At 54.1% G+C, this 20,335-nt stretch overlaps 1 protein-coding gene across 1 annotated transcript in view; it reads left to right on the top strand.

The window, feature by feature from the left end:
* The window catches only part of MPPED1 (metallophosphoesterase domain containing 1), a 97,475-nt gene extending 77,425 nt beyond the window's left edge, over window positions 1-20,050 (top strand). Inside the window, exons 5-7 of the mRNA XM_038007349.2 lie at window positions 10,929-11,044; window positions 14,832-14,945; window positions 17,676-20,050. Of these exons, the coding sequence (XP_037863277.1) occupies window positions 10,929-11,044; window positions 14,832-14,945; window positions 17,676-17,794 (349 nt within the window). The 3' untranslated portion in view covers window positions 17,795-20,050. The remainder of the gene's footprint in view (window positions 1-10,928; window positions 11,045-14,831; window positions 14,946-17,675) is intronic.
* Window positions 20,051-20,335: the final 285 nt, after the last annotated feature.

The raw sequence follows: 20,335 nt of genomic DNA, 5'->3' as shown, positions 1-20,335 counted from the left end.
GAGGGTAGGTATTGGGGTGGGAAGAACAAACAAAGGGATCAGGACAGAGAGTGCTTGGCCTTGGGGGAGGGAGATTGGACCTGGACCTGGACAGGCTCCTCTGAGAGCTCAGGGGCCGTTGCAGTAGCCACATGGCTGGAACATGTCACACCCCTGCTTGGAGCTGCAGCTCCTGTAGAGTAGAGACAGCAAAGCTGCCCTCAGAGGATTGTCAAGAGGAGGAATTATAGGAATACCTGGCCGCTGGCAGGTCCTGTAAAAGGCCTTGCTTCCTCCACAGGGCTTTCATGGCGGTGGCCACCCCAGCAGGCAGCAGGGTTGCCAGCACTCAGCCCGTACCCTAGGAAATGGGGGCCCTGGGGAGGCAGGGAGGGGCCCCCAGGGGAGGCGAGCCTTCCTGGGGGTCCAGATGCATCAGAGGGGTGTGAGCATCCTGGATCTAGGTTCGCCTCTGAGGCTTCATCTGTAAAATGGACACGTAAGTCCCCAGCGCAGGTTCATGGGAGAGGGAGAGAAAATGGGACACTCAGCAGATGGCAGAGGGCTCGGAGAGTTCTTGTGACTGTTTTCATTGCTGATATAGGTCTTGGGGCTTCCTGACTGTCAGGGGCTCTGAAGTGGGGCTCCTGGCAGGAGGGTGCAGAGTGAAGAGGGCAAGCATGTAGTTCCTCCCACCTGCCTGTCGGGTAGAGCACCTGCTTGTTCATTTCATTCTTCATCTATTCATTCATGCCGTCTTGAGCAACCGCTCCCTGAAGCCGACCTGGGCAGGAGGGGTTCAGGGATGGACCTCAGTCAGGGTGGAGAGGGCACGCCTGTGCGGGGGGAGGCAGGTGATCAGGAGAAACTCCTGGAAGAGGTGGCCTTTGAGCCAGGCCTTAATAAAATACGGGTCGTGGATGACGGGAGAGGCTACGAAGGGCATTTCAGATTTCTGAACAAGCACGAGCAAAAACCTGGAGGTACAGAAAGGCCAGAATGGCAGGAAATGGATGGTTAAGGTTGACATGGGCGGTGAGCTCTGTGGGGAGCCTGAGCAGAATGGCCTGGAAGGTGGGCGGGGCAGATCCTAAAGCCCGGTGTGCCAGGATGAGGGCTGGGCTTTTCCTGGAGGCAGCAGGGAGCCATGGGAGGCGCAGGAGTGGAGGAGTCACGTGCAGGGGACATGTGGGTGGGGTCCCAGGAGCCAGGGGTGCAGGCCTCTTCCCCTCTGTCCAGTCGGGGTTAAGAGGGGACCTGGCAAGGGGTCAGGGAGCTCAGAGGAGCAGGCAGGAAGTTGTCTTGGGAGAGGGTGAGCCTGTGGCCTGGCACCCCAGGAATCGTCTGTGTGTCAGTTGCCAGCTTGGGTACAGGACGCAGGAGCCCCGAGCCCTGGCCCGCGCCCCTCTGGCTTCCTACGTGTCCTCGGACACACTGCTTGACTTCTCTGTGCTTCCGTTTCTTTGTCTCTAAAATGGGGGCCTCCCCACAGTTTTGCCCTGAGGATGAACTGAGCTGCTAGACATGATAGCAACTGCTAAAGGGGATTTGCTGTGGGCAGGGCGGTGGCAGGGGAGGTGGGGTGGCACAAGAGTGATTCCTGGTCACATTTTCATCATTATGGGATGGATATATAGAGTGTAGGCCCTGGAACTAGCATTCGGGGCTTGAGCTCTGACCATGTCACTCGGGAACCTCTCCCCATCTCAGTTTCTGCCTCTGTAGAGTGGAGGCCGTGGGGGCAGCTGCCTCTCTGGGGGGTGTGAGGATTGAGTCTGGCTGTTCCTGGAGAGGCCGTGGGCACTGCATCTGTGTGGGTGCCGCTCAGTGTCCCGTTGAGGGCGGCCCCTACGCCGCCCTCAGCATCGGCCCCGGGCCCAGGTGTGCCTGTGGGCTCAGCATGACCCAGGGCCCCACAAGGCCCCAGCACTCCAGGAAATAGGGTACAGTCAGGGATGGCTGTACTCCAGGGTACTACAGTGACTCCTGGGGACACGACCTGCCCAGCAGCCGTGTACCTTCCTGGGGAGGCAGAGAACCTGAGCAGGGCAGGCTCGGCTTCTGCCACTTCCTGTAGACGAGTGTCTCCCCGCTTCCCTGTTTGCTGCAGCGGAACCTGGAATTCATGCTTCAGCGGGAGACTGTTTAATGATTGGCCACGAGGAGGTCATTTATATTGGCTAAGCGGGCTTAATTAGATGGGACTCGAAGGTTACCATAAGAGCACAAAAAAGCTGTTAAGGGGTTAACCTCTGAGAGATTACATTGTATTCAGCGCTCTGTTAAAGTTTGAATTAATTTTTCCCATGGGTTTGTTCACATTCTAATTTTCAACTAAATGAGACATCTGTTTCAGAAAAGGAAAATTTGCTCTGGTTGTCATGGCAACTATCATTCTGTAAGAAAATTATTCCAATGGTTACTTTAGAACAGAAAGACAGAAATTCAGGACATAAAGCCGCCTCCTATGGCTTAGTGGGAATTCGCATCCGTCCGCCCTCCTCCGGGGCTGTGATGTGACCCGGACAGTGAGGCTGGCATTGGGGCTCGTGGACCCTCAGGGTGGTGAGGTTGGGTCCAGGCACTGGGTTGCGTTGGCAACCAGTACAATGGCTCTTGGGGCACCTCAGCATCGCATCTCGGGCATTCGTGAGTCTCAGACCATGACGGCAGTGTGGGCAGTGAGGGGTGGGCTGGATCAGGGCTGACTGGGCCCCTGGAGCCCTTGTCTGCCCTGACCTCTGAAACACCAGGGCCCCACAGGCTTGGGGCCTGCCGGTCACAGTGGTTGATCCCACCTGCCAGGTCTCACTGGACATGGAGAGGGTCATTTCATCCCCACACACAGCACGCAGGGACGACCTCTGTGCACTTTGCCTCCAGGAGGCACCGCTCCTTTTGTCTCCTCTGCCCAGGGCAGAACCTGATGGTGGTTTCCATGAAGGTTGTACAGGAGGCCGGGGGCTGTCCAGGCCTCGTGTGAGGCTCAGAGACCTCTGGGAGTGAGGTCACCCTGAGGGGTCTACTCAGTTGTGCCGACCCACCTGCTCCTGCCTGCCTTTGAGAAGTCCCCCTTTCCCAGCCTGGGGATGGTGCTCACCATCGAGCAGTCCGTCCTGGGAAGTGTCTCTTCTGGATGTCTTGGGCATGGGGCTTGACTTGACTCCTCCTGTCCCCCGACATCCTTTTTTTTTTTTTTTTTTTTTTTTGAGATGGAGTCTTGCTCTGTCACCCAGGCTGGAGTGCAGTGGCATGATCTCGCTCACTACAACCTCCACCCCCCAGTTCAAGTGATTTTCCTGCCTCAGCCTCCTGAGTAGCTGGGATTACAAGCGTGCGCCACTATGCCCAGCTAATTTTTGTATTTTTAATAGAGACGGGGTTTCAACACATTGGCCAGGCTGGTCTCAAACTCCTGACCTCAGGTGATCCACCCGCCTCGGGCGTCCAAAGTGCTGAGGTTACAGGCGTGAGCCACCGCACCCGGCCCCTGTCCTCTGACATTCTAATAAAAACTGGAACATCACCTCTTCCCATTGATGGAGCTCCTGGGTATTTGGAAGGCATTTTCACAGTGGTGGTGCAGTCTCATCCTCCTAACTCCTCTCCTCCCTCCTTTCCTCCCCTGCATCAGGCAGTGGGACATAGAGGAGAACAAGAGGACTGGGGACAGAGGCATCATTAACCCCATATTTACACAGGAGGAAACTGAGGCTGGAAGAGGTGCAGTGACCAGCCAAGGGCAGAACTGGGGTGTCCAGTGCCCACTTCAGTGCCCTTTCTACCTAGTAGAGGAGAACGAGGCAGCCTCTGGCCCCTGGACCCAATGCTGTGGTGTCAGCTGTCCCCGTGTCCCCAGATCCTGCAGGCAAGGCTGGTCCTTCTGTGCATTTGGAGACGTTCTCATGGCCCCCAAGATGGGCAAGGGTGTGATGGGGAGGGAAAAAGGAACAAATTCCAGACCCGCTACCCTGTTGAGATCTGGTTCTTCATCCGGCTCTGCCTGGGCCTCCCTGTGTGGCCGTGGGAAGTGGAGCAACCTCTCTGGGCATTGGGGTGGGGGAACAGGGCAGATTCCGGCTCCCTGAGATTTGAGGTCATGTGTTTCCAAGAAGCTGGCAGGAAACTGTCACCCCTAGAGGAAGGGTCCTTGGTGCTGGGTGAGGGAAGGTGGGACAGGCAGCGGCTCTACCAGGGGCCAGCTCTGGGGGTGCTCAGGGCCTCTGATGTGTTTCCGAGTGTTTCCTTCAAATAACCGCCCCCTGCCGTGGCTCTTGGGAACCAACAGACGTGTTCTCTCCCTGCTGATGAGGCTTCCTCCTGCCTTGTCGATATTTGATCAGATTTTTGAAAAATGGAGGCTGTGTTTGGAAGGCAGCACCCCAAATGTGTTGCTTCATTTTCTGTTGGCTGATGGGGCTGGGGCTCCGGGGAGGACCCCAAGTGGCTTCTAAGCTGCTGAGTCCTTCCCAGAAGCACCTTACCCACTCCCGACCTGCCTGGTGGGGCTCTGCATGTGTCTAGGACCACGGCATCAGAAAATTCCAGCTGTGAGCTCAGCAGGTTAGAACTGGGGCAGCCTTGGGAGCTGCCAGTGAGGCACTGTCGGCTCTTCTCCACCAGGAACTGTGGCAGGAAAGCATTTTACTCTGTGACTCAGTCCGTGTGGATGTGGGTGGCTATTTAAATAGAAATATATTCAACTGAAGTATCCCTTTCCTGGCTTGATGGACTCTCAAATCTTGGGGAGCTGATGTTTTCTATTCTTTTTTTAAAAAAAATGCTATTGCCATTCATCAAAATGTAATTTGAAAGACCCTGCTGTAGGCCAAAGGTTTTTCATTCAGGCTCCATGGGTGAGTCTCAGGAGGGCTCCATGATAATAATGGTGGTAGCAATGGTGGTGGTAGTGGTGGTATATGAGGTGATGGTGATTGTGGTCATATTGATAATGGTGGTGGATGATGGTGATGATGATGGTAATGGTGATGGTGGTGATGGGAGTGATGATGGTGATGTTGATGTTGATAATGGTGGTGGTGATGATGGTGGTGGTGATGGAGATGATGGTGGTGGTAGTGTAGGCAGTGGTGGTGATGGAGGTAGTGATGATGGAGGTGGTGGTTAGGGAGGTAGTGGTTATGGAGGTGTTGGTAGTGATGGTGGTGATGGAGGTGGTGGTGGAGGTGATGGAGGTGGTGGTGGTGTTGGTGATTATAGAGGTGGTGGTGATGGTGGTAGTGGTGGTGGGGATGGAGATGGTAGTGATGGTGATGGAGGTGGTGGCGATGGAAGTGTGATGGAGGTAGTGGTAATGATTGAGGTGGCGGTGGTGATGGTGGTGATGATGGAGGTAGTGGTAATGATTGAGGTACTGGTGATGGAGATGGTGGTGGTAATGGTGAGAGTGGTGGTGATGGAGGTGGTGGTGGTGATGATGTTGGTGATGATGGAGGTGGTGGAGGTGGTGGTGATGGAGGCGGTGGTGGTGATGATGGTGGTGATGATGGAGGTGGTGCAGGTGGTGGCAATGGAGGTGGTGGTGGTGATGATGTTGGTGGTGATGGAGGTGGTGGTGATGGAGGTGGTGGTGGTGGTGATGTTGGTGGTGATGGAGGTGGTGGTGATGGAGGTGATGGTGGTGGTGGTGATGGTGGTGATGGAGGTGGTGGTGGTGATGATGGTGGTGATTGAGGTGATGCTGGTGGTGATGGAGCTGGTGGTGATGGAGGTGGTGGTGGTGGTGGTGTTGGTGGTGATGGAGGTGGTGGTGATGGTGGTGGAGGTGATGCTGGTGGTGATGGAGGTGGTGGTGGTGATGGAGGTGGTGGTGATGGAGCTGGTGGTGATGGAGGTGGTGGTGGTGATGATGTTGGTGATGATGGAGGTGGTGATGGAAGTGGTGCTGGGGGTGATTATAGGGATGATGGAGGTGATGGGGATGATGAACTTGCAATATATTGAACACTTACTGTGAACCAGGCCCTGTTTTAGGTACTTTACATGGATTAACTGATTTAATAATTTCAACAGCCCTATTGAGACATATAGTATTATCCCCACTTTACAGATGGGAAATTGGGGCATAGAAATTAAGTTCTTTGTTCAAGGTCACACAGCTGGTAAGAGGTGGACCATTGTAACCCAGGTCTAACTCCAAGATGCTCTCGCAGTTGGGTGTAAAATTGTGTGTGTGCATGTTAGGGGGTGATACATATTTCTGCGGAGAGAACCTTGGCTTCCTGCAGGCCTGTGTGGATGTGTCTGAGGAAGGCAGTGCCCCCTAATGGGATTAGTCACTGTCCTTGGTGCTGCCCACCCAGAGGCTGTTCCTCGGCTGCAGCTGCCTGGTTTCCTCAATTGGTGGGCACTGCCTGTGGGTGGGGGTCCCTGGGAGAGCCCATACTGGGGGTGTAGGTAGCTCTTCTGTGGCCTATCCCTCACACTTAATTTTTCCTCTCTCAGGCCTGGCGGCGGATCCCCAGGCACAGCCCAGAAAGCACAACCAGTCTCATTCCCCAGGCCCCCGCCTGTGCAAGGGGCTCTCCTGGACCCTGCTCATGGCTGGGTGTAGGGGACCCCCTTTTTTCTTCTCCCCCAAGAACCAGGCAGGAGGGAGAGCCCTCTTCTTCAAGGTCCAGAACTCGGCTGGTAGGGGACTGGGGAAGTGGTGGTCTGGTGTGTTCTGCCTGCTTTTAGTACATTCCCCTGGGGATTCTAGGGCTTCTCTTTCTAATGAGGGGGATTGGTTGCAGCTTTGGCGTTTTGGCTGCAATCCCAAGAGCAGGTAAAGTCCTGCTCAACATCCTGTTAACAATTTATTCATTAATTCAGTCCCCTCTCACCCACCACCATTCGTTAAACATAGATTTTCGTGTCTCCTGGGCTGGTGTCTGAAACAATGAAAAGGCCTTTGATCCCAAATAACCAGTGTGGTCACCCATCCTCCTCCGTCACAAGCCCGTGTCCCGGGAGATGCCTCTGTAGGCTTGAAGGCAGGGTGGGTCGGTGGGGAGAGAACATCAGATATGGGTTTGAGAATGACTTCTCCACTGACCCACTGTGTGAACCTGGGCACCTTCCGTTCCCTCGCCAAACCTCCGTCTTCTAGTCCAGGACCTGCCAGCATAGGACTAAGTTGGGGTTTTCAAATGGTGTTCCATGGAACCCCCAGGGTTCCAAGGAGGTGCACTGGGCGCCTGCCAACAGGGTAGTATGTTGTGTTAACAGCCAGGGGTGTCAGTCACCCCACGGAACAGTGCATGACCTAGGGAGGGATTTAAGTGGCAGCCTTGGGCACAGAAGGGACAATGGCAAAGCCCACCCCTCCCCCAGCCTCACCGAGTCTCACAGCGTGTGGTGGCGGGAGAGTGGTAGTGAGGCGCCCTGTCTGGGCCAGCACGCCAGGACCCAAGTCCTGTACCATCTCACCACTGGGAGCCTCAGTGTCCTCATTTGTAAAAGGGGGATAATGCTAGTCCCTCTTTCACGGGGTTCTTATAACAGCTGAGCCCATCCCAGCAATGTACGTACTGGGGGCCTGGCAGAGCAGTAGGTGCACAGGAAATGCTGGTGGCTGTTTTTATTTTCCAACTTCTGGTCCTCAATTTTCTCATCTACAAAACATGTAGAAGGAGACTTGTCTGGCCAACTGTGCTGCAGGGGTAAAGGTCGTCCCAGGGCAGCGGGCGGGGAGGTGATGTGGGGATGGCAATTGCATTAGTGTGTCGGGCTGTGTAACTGAGGATCAAACCCAGTGGCGTAAAACAACAGAAATTCACTCCCTCACGGTTCTGGAGGCCAGAAGCCTGGAGAGGCCACTGCAAGATTGGTCTCTTTTGGGAGGCTCTGAGGGAAAACTGTTCCAGGTCACTCTTCTAGCTGCTGCTTTATTTTGAGACAGGGTCTTGCTCTGTTGCCCAGGCTGGAGTGCAGTGGCACAATCTTAGCTCACTGCAGTCTTGACCTCCTGGGCTCAAGCAGTCCTCTCCCACCCCATCCTCCTGAGTAGCTGGGATTACAGGTGGCACCATCATGACCGACTAACTTTTAAAAAATATTTTTATAGAGATAGTGTCTTACTGTGTTGCCCAGGCTGGTCTTGCACTCGAGGGCTCAAGCAGTCCTCCTGCCTCAGCCTCCCAAAGCACTGGGTTTACAGGTGTGAGCCACCATGCTTGGCCACACTCTCGTGGTTTCTGATGGTTGCTGGTGATCCTGGTCATTCTTTGGCTTGTGGAAGTGTCACTTCAGTCTCTACCTCCATTGTTCCCTCTGCCGGTGTCTCTATGTTACCACACGGCCCTCTTTTAAGGGCCTCTTTTTAAGCCCTCACTCCCTCAGAAACCTGGGGTCCCCGCTCCCTCATCCCCACCCAGCCCAACATCCCCACAGCCTGTGAACCACCTCCCATCTCTCCTCTCTGCCCCCACCCCACCACCCAATCCACACTGAGGTCATCCCTCATCTGCATACCGCCTCCCCCACCCCCACTGTCCCATCACTGGATGTAAGACCTACACGAATCCAGTATGACCCCATCTTAGCTTGATTTCATCTACAAAGAACCTCTTTCTAAATAAGGTCATATTCACAGGTCCTGGGGGTTGGCAGCATGTCTTTTTGGGGGACACAATTTGATTCACAGCAGTGGTGGTGGTGGTAGTGGTGATGGTAATGATGGTGATGGTGGCTGTCTTAGACCATTTGGGCTGCTACAAGAAAATGTCATAGACTGGGTGGTTTCTAAACAACAGAAGCGTGTTTCTCATAGTCTGGAGGCTAGAATTCCAAGATCAAGGTGCTGGCAGATTCCATGTCTGGTGAGGACCCACTTCCTGGTTCATAGATGGCACCTCCTTGCTGTTTCCTTACATAGTGGAAGGAGCAAGGGATGTCTCATGCCTCTCCTTATAAGGGCACTGATCCCATTTGAGAGGGCTCCACTCTCATGACCTCTTCACCTCCCAGAGGCTCCACCTCCTAGTACTAGCACCTTGGGGATTAGATTTCAAAATATTAATTGTGGGGGGATGCAAACATTTAGATCATAGCAATGGTTGAGGTAGTGGTGGTGATGGAGGTGGTAGGAGGTGGTGGTGGTGGTGATGGAGGTGCTGGTGGTGGTAGTGGAAGCACTGGTGCTGATGGAGGTAGTGGTGATGGTGATGGTGATGATGGTGGTGGTGACAGGTGTGATGGAGGTGGTGGTGATGGAAGTGGTGATGCAAGTGGAGGTAGTGGTGGTGGTAGTGGTGGTGGTGATGGAGGTGGTGATAGAGCTGGTGGTGGTAGTGATGGAGTTGGTGGTGAAGGAGGAGGTACTAGTAATGGAGGTGGTGGTGGAAGTGCTGGTGATGGTGGAAGTGGTGGTGGTGGTGATGGAGGTGGTGGTGATGGTGGTGGTGGTGGTGATGGAGGTGGTGGTGATGGTGGAGGTAGTGGTGGTGGAGGTGGTAGTAGTGGAGGTGGTAGAGGTAGTGGTGGTGGTGGTGATGGAGGTGGTGGTGGTGGTAGAGGTAGTGGTGGTGGAGGTGGTGGTGGTAGAGGTAGTGGTGGTGGTGGTGGAAGTGCTGGTGGTGATGGAGATGGTAGTGGTGGAGGTAGTGGTGGTGGAGGTGGTGGTAGTGGAAGTGGTGGTAGTGGAGGTGGTGGTGGAAGTGCTGGTGATGGTAGAGGTAGTGGTGATGGAAGTGATTGTGGTAGAGGTAGTGGTGGTGATGGAGGTGGTGGTGGAGGTGGTGATGCTGGCTACTTCATCGACATAAAGGACCTATTCTTGTGGAATCATCTATGGGTGAAACCTGAGGGATGATTCTGATGCTTTTGTTGCAAATGACAGAAAACCCAGTTCAAATGGCTTTGTGTTGGCCCATATAATTGGGAAGTGCTGAGATAGGGTGGCTGTCTGGTCCAGTTTGATCCAGCTGTTTCTTGGGTAGCTTAGCAGCTGCCGACAGCTCCCAAGGCTAGAAGCTCACTGTTTATACACAGGGATGACAGTATCCACTTTTCTTCTCCTTGAAAGAATCTGAGACTCCCTGCAACTGGAAGAATCCAGGTGATGTGTTCACCATTGAACTGACTAGGAGGAATATCTGGCACTGATGGGTCCAGGTCTTGGCTGCGAAGCAGGCTACCAGGCTGGTATTGCATTTAATGGTATTGCATTTAATGGTCTAGGTCCACCTGGCCCCACCCTCCCAGCTGGGGGTGGGTCAACTCTACCTGGACTCCCTGGCCAGAGCTTCCAGTATAAGCAAGAATGAGCAGCCCACACCTGGAATCTGCTCTCTTTTGATTGGGGGTTCACACACTCTGCCTGGGGGAGGGAGATTGGAGGGGCATCTTCCTGGGGGTGGGGGTGAGGGTAGTAGAGAATGTAGAATGTTCCCTGTGGATTTTCTTGGAAAGGCTTGGAGCAGGAAAGGTTTTAGGAAGAAGCTGATATATATATATATACACACACAAACACACACACACACATATACATATACATATACATATATACACACACACACACACCCATATATGCATTTAAAAATATTTTTTAGAGACAGCGTCTTACTGTGTTGCCCAGGCTGGTCTTGCATGTATATGTATATATATGTATATATGTGTATATGTGTGTGTGTGCATGTGTGTGTGTATATATATGTATGTATGTATTTAGCTTTCTTTTTTTTTGGTTATGTAAATAATACTTATGGAAAAACAGAAACTACAGGTAAGCAGAAGGAGACAGGAAAGAGAATTGCCCGGGGACCCACAGCCCGCCAGTGGGTCAGAGTCCTGGTGAGTCCCTGCCTTCCCTGGGTGGAGACCTTCCCTGACTTTTCAGGTAGCAAGTTGGTCCTGAAGACCACCTGGCCTGCGGGGAGTTCTGCCTTCTGTGTGACCTCCCCGTACCTTCACCCGCCCTCCCTCAACCACCTGCACTTCTTCTGCAGGCAGCCCTGGTTCTATGGCTGGGGCTTCAACCTCCCGCGAGGCCAAGCCCTTCTGGAGAAATGGAACCTCATTCCCGAAGGCGTAGATATCCTGATAACCCATGGACCGCCACTAGGTAAGGCTCTGCTGGCCTGGCCCTCCAGCTCGCCCACCTGGGCTGGTGGGTGGGCTCTGGGATGGGGGGCTGGCTGGGCCTGGCCTGTGTAGGGGAGCCCTGGAGGGGCTCTGAGTCCCACCTGCTGGGGCACTGAGGACACGTCACCCCATGGTCCCTCTTATTTCCTGAGTGCCCACTGAGAGCTGGAGGCTTGACTTATTACCTTGTGAGCTCCTCACAACAGCACGGGAGGCCACCTGTCCATTTGACATGCAGGACCCTGGAGCTTTGGCTCATGTCTCTGCAGACCCCAGTCCTGGGTGCTGAAAATCACCAGAGCCCTGCACAGAGCTTCGTCCGGGCAGCCCTCACTCCCTCAGAAATCCAGGGTCCCCGCTCCCTCACCCCCACCCAGCCCAACGTCCCCATGGCCTGGGAACCACCTCCCATCTCTCCTCTCTGCCCCCACCCCACGACCCAATCCACACTGAGGTCATCCTTCATCTGCATACCACCTCCCCCACCCCCACTGTCCCATGTGGGGGCTTTCTCAGTTCCCTTCCTTTCCTCATTCCCACAGCCTGGCCATCACCACATCCCTCCCATTCTGCCTCCAAACTGCCTCCCACACCCCCTTTTCTCCATACTGCTGACCCCGCCTCAGTCCAGGACAATGTCTTCTCTCTCTCATTCCCATGGTCATGGTGGAGGTGGTGGTGATGGAGGTAGTGGTGATGGAGGTGGTGATGGCGGAGTTGGTGGTGGTGGAAGTGTGATGGTGGTAGAGGTGATGAAGGTGGTAGTGATGAAAGTGATGGTGGTGACAGAGGTGATGGTGGGAGGTGGAGGTGGTGGTGGTGATGGGAGGTAGTGATGGTGATGGAGGTGGTGGCAGTGGGGATGGGTGGTGATGGTGGGTGGTGGGGGTGATGGGGAGGTGGGGGAGGTGGTGGTGGGAGGTAGTAATGGTGATGGAGGTGGTGGCAGTGGGGATGGGGTGGTGGTGGTGATGGAGGTGTTGGTGGTGATGGAGGTGGTGGTGATGGTGGGAGGTGGAGGTGGTGGTGGGATGTGATGATGGTGATGGTGGTAGTGGTGGTGATGGGAGTGGTGATGGTTGTGGAGGTGGTGGTGATGGAGGTGGTGGTGGTGGTGATGGAGGTGGTGGTGGTGATGGTAGTGGTGGAGGTGGTGATGGAGGCGGTGGTGGTGGTGATGGAGGTGGTGGTGGTGATGGAGGTGGTGATGGAGGTGGTGGTGGTGATGGAGGTGGTGGTGGTGCTGATGGAGGAGGTGGTGGTGATGGTAGTGGTGGAGGTGGTGATGGAGGTGGTGGTGGTGGTGATGGAGGTGGTGGTGGTGGTGATGGAGGTGGTGGTGGAGGTGGTGGTGGTGGTGATGGAGGTGGTGGTGGTGGTGATGGAGGTGGTGGTGGAGGTGGTGGTGGTGGTGATGGGGTGGTGGTGGTGATGGAGGTGGCAATGGAGGTGGTGATGGAGGTGGTGGTGGTGGTGATGGTAGTGGTGGAGGTGGTGGTGGTGATGGAGGTGGTGATGGAGATGGTGGTGGTGGTGAAGGAGGTGGTGGTGGTGGAGGTGGTGGTGGAGGTGGTGATGGAGGTGGTGATGGAGGTGGTAATGAAAGTGGTGGAGGTGAAGCTCTTGTCCCTTCCAGTCCACTCACTTTACATCGGCAGGAGGGAGTTCTCTGTATCCTTATGTATGCCATGCCATCCCTCTGTGGCCCTCTCTGGCTCCCTCAGGCCGCTGAATGAAGTTCAATCGCCCAGCAGTTCGGCCCATATCAGTGTCTTGCTCCCACCACCACCTCCAGAAACCCACCATCACTCCCTCAGTGCTTGGGACCAGCCCCTGTGCTGGGCGACACTGGTCCAGGGTAACCCCTTCAGTGTGTGCCTGGGTTGAGGGGGCCCCCAGGCTGCAGGGTGGAGGGTTTAGAATAGCCAAGCCCCGTGGGACACATTCAGGGGTGAGGGAAGCTGGAGGAGTCAGGAGAGATGACTGCTGCTAGGCTGCCTGGGGAGCTTGCACAAGCTGTGATCCCAGAATTGGGTCTGGGGAGGTAGAGAAGAGGAGGGAAGGGTGTCCCGGGCAGAGGCCATGGGGGAGAGAGGCTGTGGGGTGAGGCACAGGACAGCTTGAGTGTCACTGGCTCACCAGTTCAGGAAGAAACTCCTGATACCACTTTGTGCCCCGCCCCAGCCAGTGCCCCACGGCCCCTCTGCCTCCTCACAAAGTCCAGGAAAGGAAGGTTTTGTCAGCCTCACCCTCACAGGTGGAAGCGGAGGCCTGGGCCCTGGTGTGATTTAAGCAGCACAGTGAGGTTGTAGCCGGGTTTGTATCACCCCCACCGGAAGCCACCTGAGCCTTGGGACGGTTCTGGTCAACATTCAGTGTCATCGGTCACTGACAGTGAGGCTGAGCAGCAAAGATGTCTTATTCTGTTCCTTCTCTTTTCGTTCCCTTGCTCCCCTTCTCCCTCCTTTCCCATCTCCTTTTTTTCTTCCTTTTTCTTCTCCCCTCTTCCTTCTTTCCTCACCTCCTCCCTCTTCCTTCTTTCTCTCCCTCTCTCCTTTCCATTCATCCATCTCTCCAAACATGGTGTCATTTGGCTTCCTGCTCTCTGGACGCCCCACCCAGGCCCTTCACACACCTCCCGGCTCCTGTCTCAGGGCTGCCCGTGTGCCAGGCGCTCCAGCTGGTGCTGCCCTTGCATTGTCTCCAGACTGTGCATGCCAGGGCGCCGAGGTGCTGGAGACCCTCCCCACGACACACACTCCAGAACTGAGGAAGGGTCTGGCCTCATGCATGGTGGGATCCCAGTGCCCGGTCCAAGCACTCTGTTGGATGATATGGAGGTACAGAGAGGTTAAGTGACTTGTCCAAGGTCACACAGCCAGTAGGCAGCAGAGCCTGGGACTTCACCCCAGTGTTTACCCCCAGCCTGTGCCCAACGCATTCCCCGCCTCTTTTCTCTGCTTTCCCCTATTTCTCCTCCTCCTCCTCCTCCCTCATCTTTGTCTCTCTCTCTGTCTTCTCTTGACGCCTGTTGCCGCTCACTTGGGCCTTTGAGTGGAGGCTCCCCTGTTCCCTTTCTGGCAGTTGCGGAAACCTGTTCTGCTCACCCAGACAGAGGGGCCGCCGCGAACCCGAACTGTTCGCCTGGAGTAATCAGTTATTCTCCGTTTGTGTAGCCATGTGCGGATAATAAGCAGCCACCATCTGGGCGGCTCCAGGAGGCTGGCAGCGGGGGCAGGCGCAGGCGCAGCCACGTGAGCGATGCTGCACCCACGGAGGAAGTTTCTGCTCATGAGTCTGTGCTTTTTAGGAAGTTTCTGACATGGAAATCTCACTCCTGGGCTGTGTGTCAGGACGCCCCGCTCTGCCACTGACCACCAGGGTGCCTGCCCTTGGGACTCACCCGTCCCTCTCTGGCCTCCGTTTGCTGATCTCTGCAGTGGGCAGATGCCACCCTCGAGGTCACTCGAGCACAGATGGTTGGGGGAGGGGGGTGCTAGCAGCTACTGAGTACCCGCCCCAAGTGCCCGGCCCACACTAAGCCCTATGGAGGAGGAGGCTGAGGCTGCAAGGTCCTGGATGGTTTCCGTCCCTGAAGGCTGAGGCAGGCAGGGTTCCGGCGGGGAGCTTGCTCAGGGAGAATAGTGCAAAGCCGTCGTCCAGGAGCCCCATGCCTCTTCCAGGCTGCAGAAGCTGCTGCCGGGCATGGGGCAGTGAGGGCCTGGGACAGACGCCGTCATGGCCTCCTGTTGTCTCCCCCACACCAGGCTTCCTGGACTGGGTCCCCAAGAAGATGCAGCGGGTGGGTTGCGTGGAGCTGCTGAACACGGTGCAGAGGCGCGTCCAACCGCGGCTACACGTCTTTGGCCACATCCACGAAGGTCAGTACGTGGTGGAGATGGGGACGTCACGGGCTAGGGGTTCCTAATGGACCCTCCAGCGGGGCCTCCCCTCCGTTCAGCCAGAAGGGAGGTAAATAGTCCATTCCTGCTGTTCGCTTTGTAACTGCTAACTGCCATACACACCCTGGCTGTCGATGAGCTATTGCTAAATGTTTAATAATAGGAAGATGATCACAAAATCCTGCATGACTTAGGGAGTAAATTTTGCTTCCGGGGAGCCCTGCAACTCTGCTGTGCCTCCAGCCTGGGAAGTCATCGGGAGGGGAGCAGGGGGTTTTCAGAGGAGGGGGCGTTTGGGCCACGACATGGAGGATGAATTATATTTGGTGAGCACATTATGAATCCCTTAAAACTGGTGGCTCTGTCTTGCTGCTTCTGTCCCCTGGGCCTGGCATACAATAGGTGCTTAATAAGTGTGGAGGGACTACGTGTGATGGTGAGGGTGATGTCAGCTCCAGGTCTATCATCCACACGGTCACGCCCTGGCCTGTTGCTGTGTGCAGGTGTTCCCTAGTAGACCTCAGCCATCCTCACCTGAGCCTCATTTCACCAGTTTAGCACAGATGCCTCTTTTCCCTCTTTTGGATATTTATCCCACCTGCCCAAGGCCTCTCTGTCACATCCCTGCCAGGAAGCATATTGGCTGCTGTGGGATGTCTGGACTGACGTGGTTTCTCCCAGAGGCATCTCCTGGCCACCTGAACCTCTATCTGGTTGGACCAGGGACCTCAGGTGTCCACATTGTCTGGTCCACATCAGATCGTTTCTCAGTTCAAAAGCAAGCAAGCCTCAAACCATTCATTCCCTGAGGGCCTCTGCAGCTCATTTTCAAGGGGCAGGAGTGAGCAGACCTCGCCTGGCTTGGGAGTAGCTCCTGGAGGAGCCCTGGGCACAGACGAGTCATCAAAGCCAGATGTGTGAGGTCCTGGGAGAGATGGGCAGCTCACGTGCTGTGGGATAATAATAATGGCTGTCATTTTCTACGGCCCTACTATGGGCATGTAGCTCCATCAGATCCAAAGTTGCCTGTGACCCAAACCACACCCCCACACAATTGGACAGGCACAATTGGACTCCAAAGAAAAGGTCCTCACCTACCCACTCACCACTCCCTTCCTCCCCCAGCACCACACAGGGAAGGGGAAATGTTCCTTCTATCTTGGAGATGACCTGAGCTGAAGGATGAGGGGGATTCTAACAAATAAAGATGGTGGGAAGAGGGTATGGTGGAGGCAGAGAAAGTACATGACAATGATGATAATGATAGTGATGATGGTGAGAGGATGGTAGTGATAGTAGATGATGGTGGTGGCAATAATGACAGATGATGACCATGATCACAGTGGTATTGGTAGTGATGATGGTGATAGTAATCATGTCAATGATGATGACCATACTGATGATGATGGTGGTAGTGGTGACAGTGGTGATGATGATAATGATAAATGCAATGGTGGTGATGATGATGACAATGGTGATGATCATGGTGATTGTGGTGATGATGATAGTGCTGATACAATAATGAGGGTGATAATGACAGTGGTGTTAGTGGTGATGATCATGATGGCATCAGTGATGACATCATCAATACTGACAATGATGGTAGTGATGATGGTGGTATGGTGGCGATAATGGTGATGATGATAATGATAAGGGTAGTGATGATGATAATGGTGGCATTGGTGATGACAGCATTCTTGGTGATGGTGGTGGTGGTGATATTGTTGATGGTGATAGTGACGATGATGGCATTGGTGATGATGATGGTGATGGTGGTGGTATGTTGGTGATGTTGATGGCACTAGTGATGGTGGTGATGATGGTGGTGGTGATAATGGTGATGTCAATAATGATAAGAGCAGTGATGATAGCATTGGTGATAATGATGGTGATGGTGGTGGTGATGATGATGATATGATAGGAGCGGTAGTAATGATGTTGATTGTGATAGTGATGATGATGGCATTGGTTATGATGATGTTGATGGTGGTGGTGATGGGGATGATGGCGGTGGTGATTGTAGTGATGATGGCATTAGTGAAGATGATGATGGTGGTGGTGATGATGATAAGGGTGGTTATGATGATGTTGATGGTGATATGATGATGGCATTTTTGATGATGTTGGTGATGGCGGTGGTGGTGGTGATAATGGTGATAAGTGTAGTGATGTTCATGGTGATAGTGATGATGATGGCACTAGTGATGATGATGGTGACAGTAATGGTGGCGGCGGTAATGGTGAAGATGATAAGGGCATTGGTGATGATGATGTTGATCATGATAGTGATGACGATGGCCTTAGTGTTGATGATTATGGTAGTGGTGGTGAAAATAGTGATGATCACGATAAGCGTGGTGGTGATGATGTTGATGGTGATGATGGTGATGCAGTGGTGGTGGTGATGGTGATGAGGGTGGTGAAGATGATGTCGATGATGATGACTCACTGTGTGCTTCTCATGTGCCAGGCACTGGGCCGAGCACAGTACATAGATAATTTTCTCATATAATCCTCACAGCAAGCTTGGAAGTGGCATGTATCATTGTCGTCTCCATTTTACCGATGAAGGGATTGACCTTGAGAGTTTACTAGCTTGCCCCAAAGACATTCAGCCCATGGGGGCTGAGTGCCCTGTGACTGCCACATCCGCCTGACCATCCTCACTGCTCTGGTTGCTGACCTGATGGGCGTGTGCTTACTTTCCAGGGTATGGTGTCATGGCAGATGGGACGACCACCTATGTGAACGCGTCCGTATGCACTGTGAACTACCAGCCCGTGAACCCGCCCATAGTCATCGACCTCCCCACACCCCGGAACTCCTGACTGCTCCCCACTGCCCCAGTCCTGCCCGCTCGTGCCAGCTCCATAGGCCTAGTCCGGCCACCATTCCTTCCATACTGAGTTGCCTGGACGACCCACCTGGCTGCGGGGACTGGCCTAGCAGGCAGGTCAGGGCCTTGGAACAACTCTTCAGCCTTCTGTCACCTGGAGTTGGGACCCTGCGCATCCCCATTAGGGGTTCTGTGCTCATTTACTTTTTCTGCGTGTACATCCTGCGTGTACCTCGTTAAAGGACCTACTAAGCTCATGGCCCTGTCATGTTTGGGAAATGACTGAATCTTCATTCTTCTCCCTTGGACGCCCTCCTGGTTTGGGAAGCTGCTGCTCTTCAATGGGTTTTGGAAGTTATACAAAATCTCCGTCTGACCATGGGTCTGTGTGGTGGCATGCCCCTGTGTTAGGGGTGGGTGGGAGGATTCGTGGGCTGCACATAGACAGTCCTTGCTCTCCTCCCAAGTGAGGGAGGAGACAGGCCCAAGAAGGAGGCCCTCCGAGGGAGCATTTAGGGACATCTCAGGAATTCAGACCACACCTGGCCAGGCCCACAGCAGTTTGCCTGGCATTATTCCCCTCTTCTTCTTCCTGTAGGCATTTTTGTTGACGTGAACAATGGCCTGAGTGTTCTAGGCATTCACTCGGCGCCTGGATGATGGGGGCTGGTTCTGCAGAATGAGCCGCTGGCGTGCGTGCCCAGGACCAGCTAGAGGGTTCCCAGTCGTGGGGGGATGACCCTTGGTCCCACGGGGAACACGCTGCTCTGCAGAACTCGGTAGCCTGGATGGAGGGTCTGCAGGCTTAGGCTGCAGCAGGCCTACCATGGGTGTGAACCCATTGTCCCGGCACGCACTGACACACATGTACGCACGCACCCCTCTTAACTGAACCAAGCGGGTCCTGTGTTTCTCTTTTCTGCCCCGCAGTGAGGTTTTGTTCCTTGGTGTGGCTTCCCTTGCACCGTTAGGATTCTGTCTGGCATGCCTGCAGCTGAGGAAGCTGAAAGGGCTCAAAATCCTCATCCCAGGACCAGCCAGCCCTGTGAACGGGAGGGTGGCACAGGGACAGAGCAGGCCTCAGGCTTCAGCAGCCCCACTTTGGATAGCTTCTTCTTCTTTGAATTAGGACTGGAGGGAGTGGGGGCAGGATGGTGGTGGGAACTGGTAGGGCTTAGATGAGGGGCAGGCAGTTAGGCAGAAATGGCAAGTTCAGGGTCAGATTCTGTCTTTATTTAATATTTTGTTCATCATGGACTTTTTTTGCATTTATTTTTATTTTTAACATTGTGTTAAAGTAGTATTATTTGTCCTGATTGGTGATTTTTTTTTTGCACCCCCTTTACGTTGTTCCTCTGAGAGGAGGGTGCCACTCCCTCGCCCAGGTCCCAGCCCTGGGAACCAGCCTACCATGAGCCCCTTTGCAGATATAGTCTCATTTCATCCTCAGATGGTCCTTCAAGGTAGGTACTTTATTCCCCATTTTAAAGATGAGACGATTGAGGCCAGAGGGGTGTGGCAACTTGCCTGGGGGCTCACAGCACAAAAGGAGCAGAGGCAGGATCTGACCCTTGTTCTCTGACCTCACTGCCCTCACTTTGCCATGACCTGAAGTTATGTCCCTACAAAGCAATGCATGGTCCAAGGCTCTTTTGATTGTAATTTTGTTTTTAAGGGTCCTGTTCAAAACTGGTCTGAGCTCTGAGGAGTCCTGAACCCTGGGTGCAGCATCCTAGCATGCTGGGAGTCCTTTTCTGCCCGCGCTGAGCTGGGCTTCTCGAGGGCTGGGGCTGCTGTCCCTGGAAGCCTGGCAGCAGCACTGTGTCCGATTGGCTGAAGCTGAGCGCTGTGGGGTGTAGGGCTCCAGGAATCCCATTTGGCTGAAGGGGTTCCTGTAGCCGGGGATGTTTACGAGGTCTTTCTGATGCCCCAGGCGCGGGACATGTGTGCTGTGGAGAAAAGCAAGCCCTTTCAGTGCCAGCTCCACTCAATTTCTGTGTGGACCAAGAACTATAAACTTAAAAAAATTTTTTCCTAAGGTATCTTCAGAATATGGTGTATTTTTATGTGGAAAAGAAAAGTTATGAAGGCAGCTGTTACTTTAAGAGAAAATTCATTAAAAGTCCTCGAGATATGAAGATGACGGCGTGCTTCTCAATCATTTTGGCATAACTTGATTGTGGCTGTAATTTTTTTTTTTTTTTTTTTGTCAAGCATGTCAGACAATAAAGTCTTTGTAAAAAGAGAAGTCCGTGCAGCGTCTCTTCCTTCCACATCTCTGGGTGTTGCCTGGGACACGTGGGGGCAGTGTGGTGTTCTCTTGCAGAATGCTGAGGCCTGGACAGAGCTTGGAGTCCGAAGACCTCCTGTGTGGCAGTGGTCGGTGTCCCTCTGCTTGCTTTAGCCTCCCCTGGGGTGGGGGGATCCCAGATGTGGTGGTGTGGGCAGTTCTGGGTCCTCTTGTGTTCAAATACTTGGCTGCTTGGTCTCCCAAAATAGAACGCCTCCAGAGGCCTTAGTGCTGGACTCTTCT

The sequence above is a fragment of the Chlorocebus sabaeus genome, chromosome 19, assembly GCF_047675955.1.
Source record: "Chlorocebus sabaeus isolate Y175 chromosome 19, mChlSab1.0.hap1, whole genome shotgun sequence".
In the NCBI taxonomy this organism is placed as follows: Eukaryota; Metazoa; Chordata; class Mammalia; order Primates; family Cercopithecidae; genus Chlorocebus; species Chlorocebus sabaeus.
The sequence above is the reverse complement of the archived record's forward strand: the minus strand, read 5'-3'. Positions and strand labels throughout refer to the sequence as shown.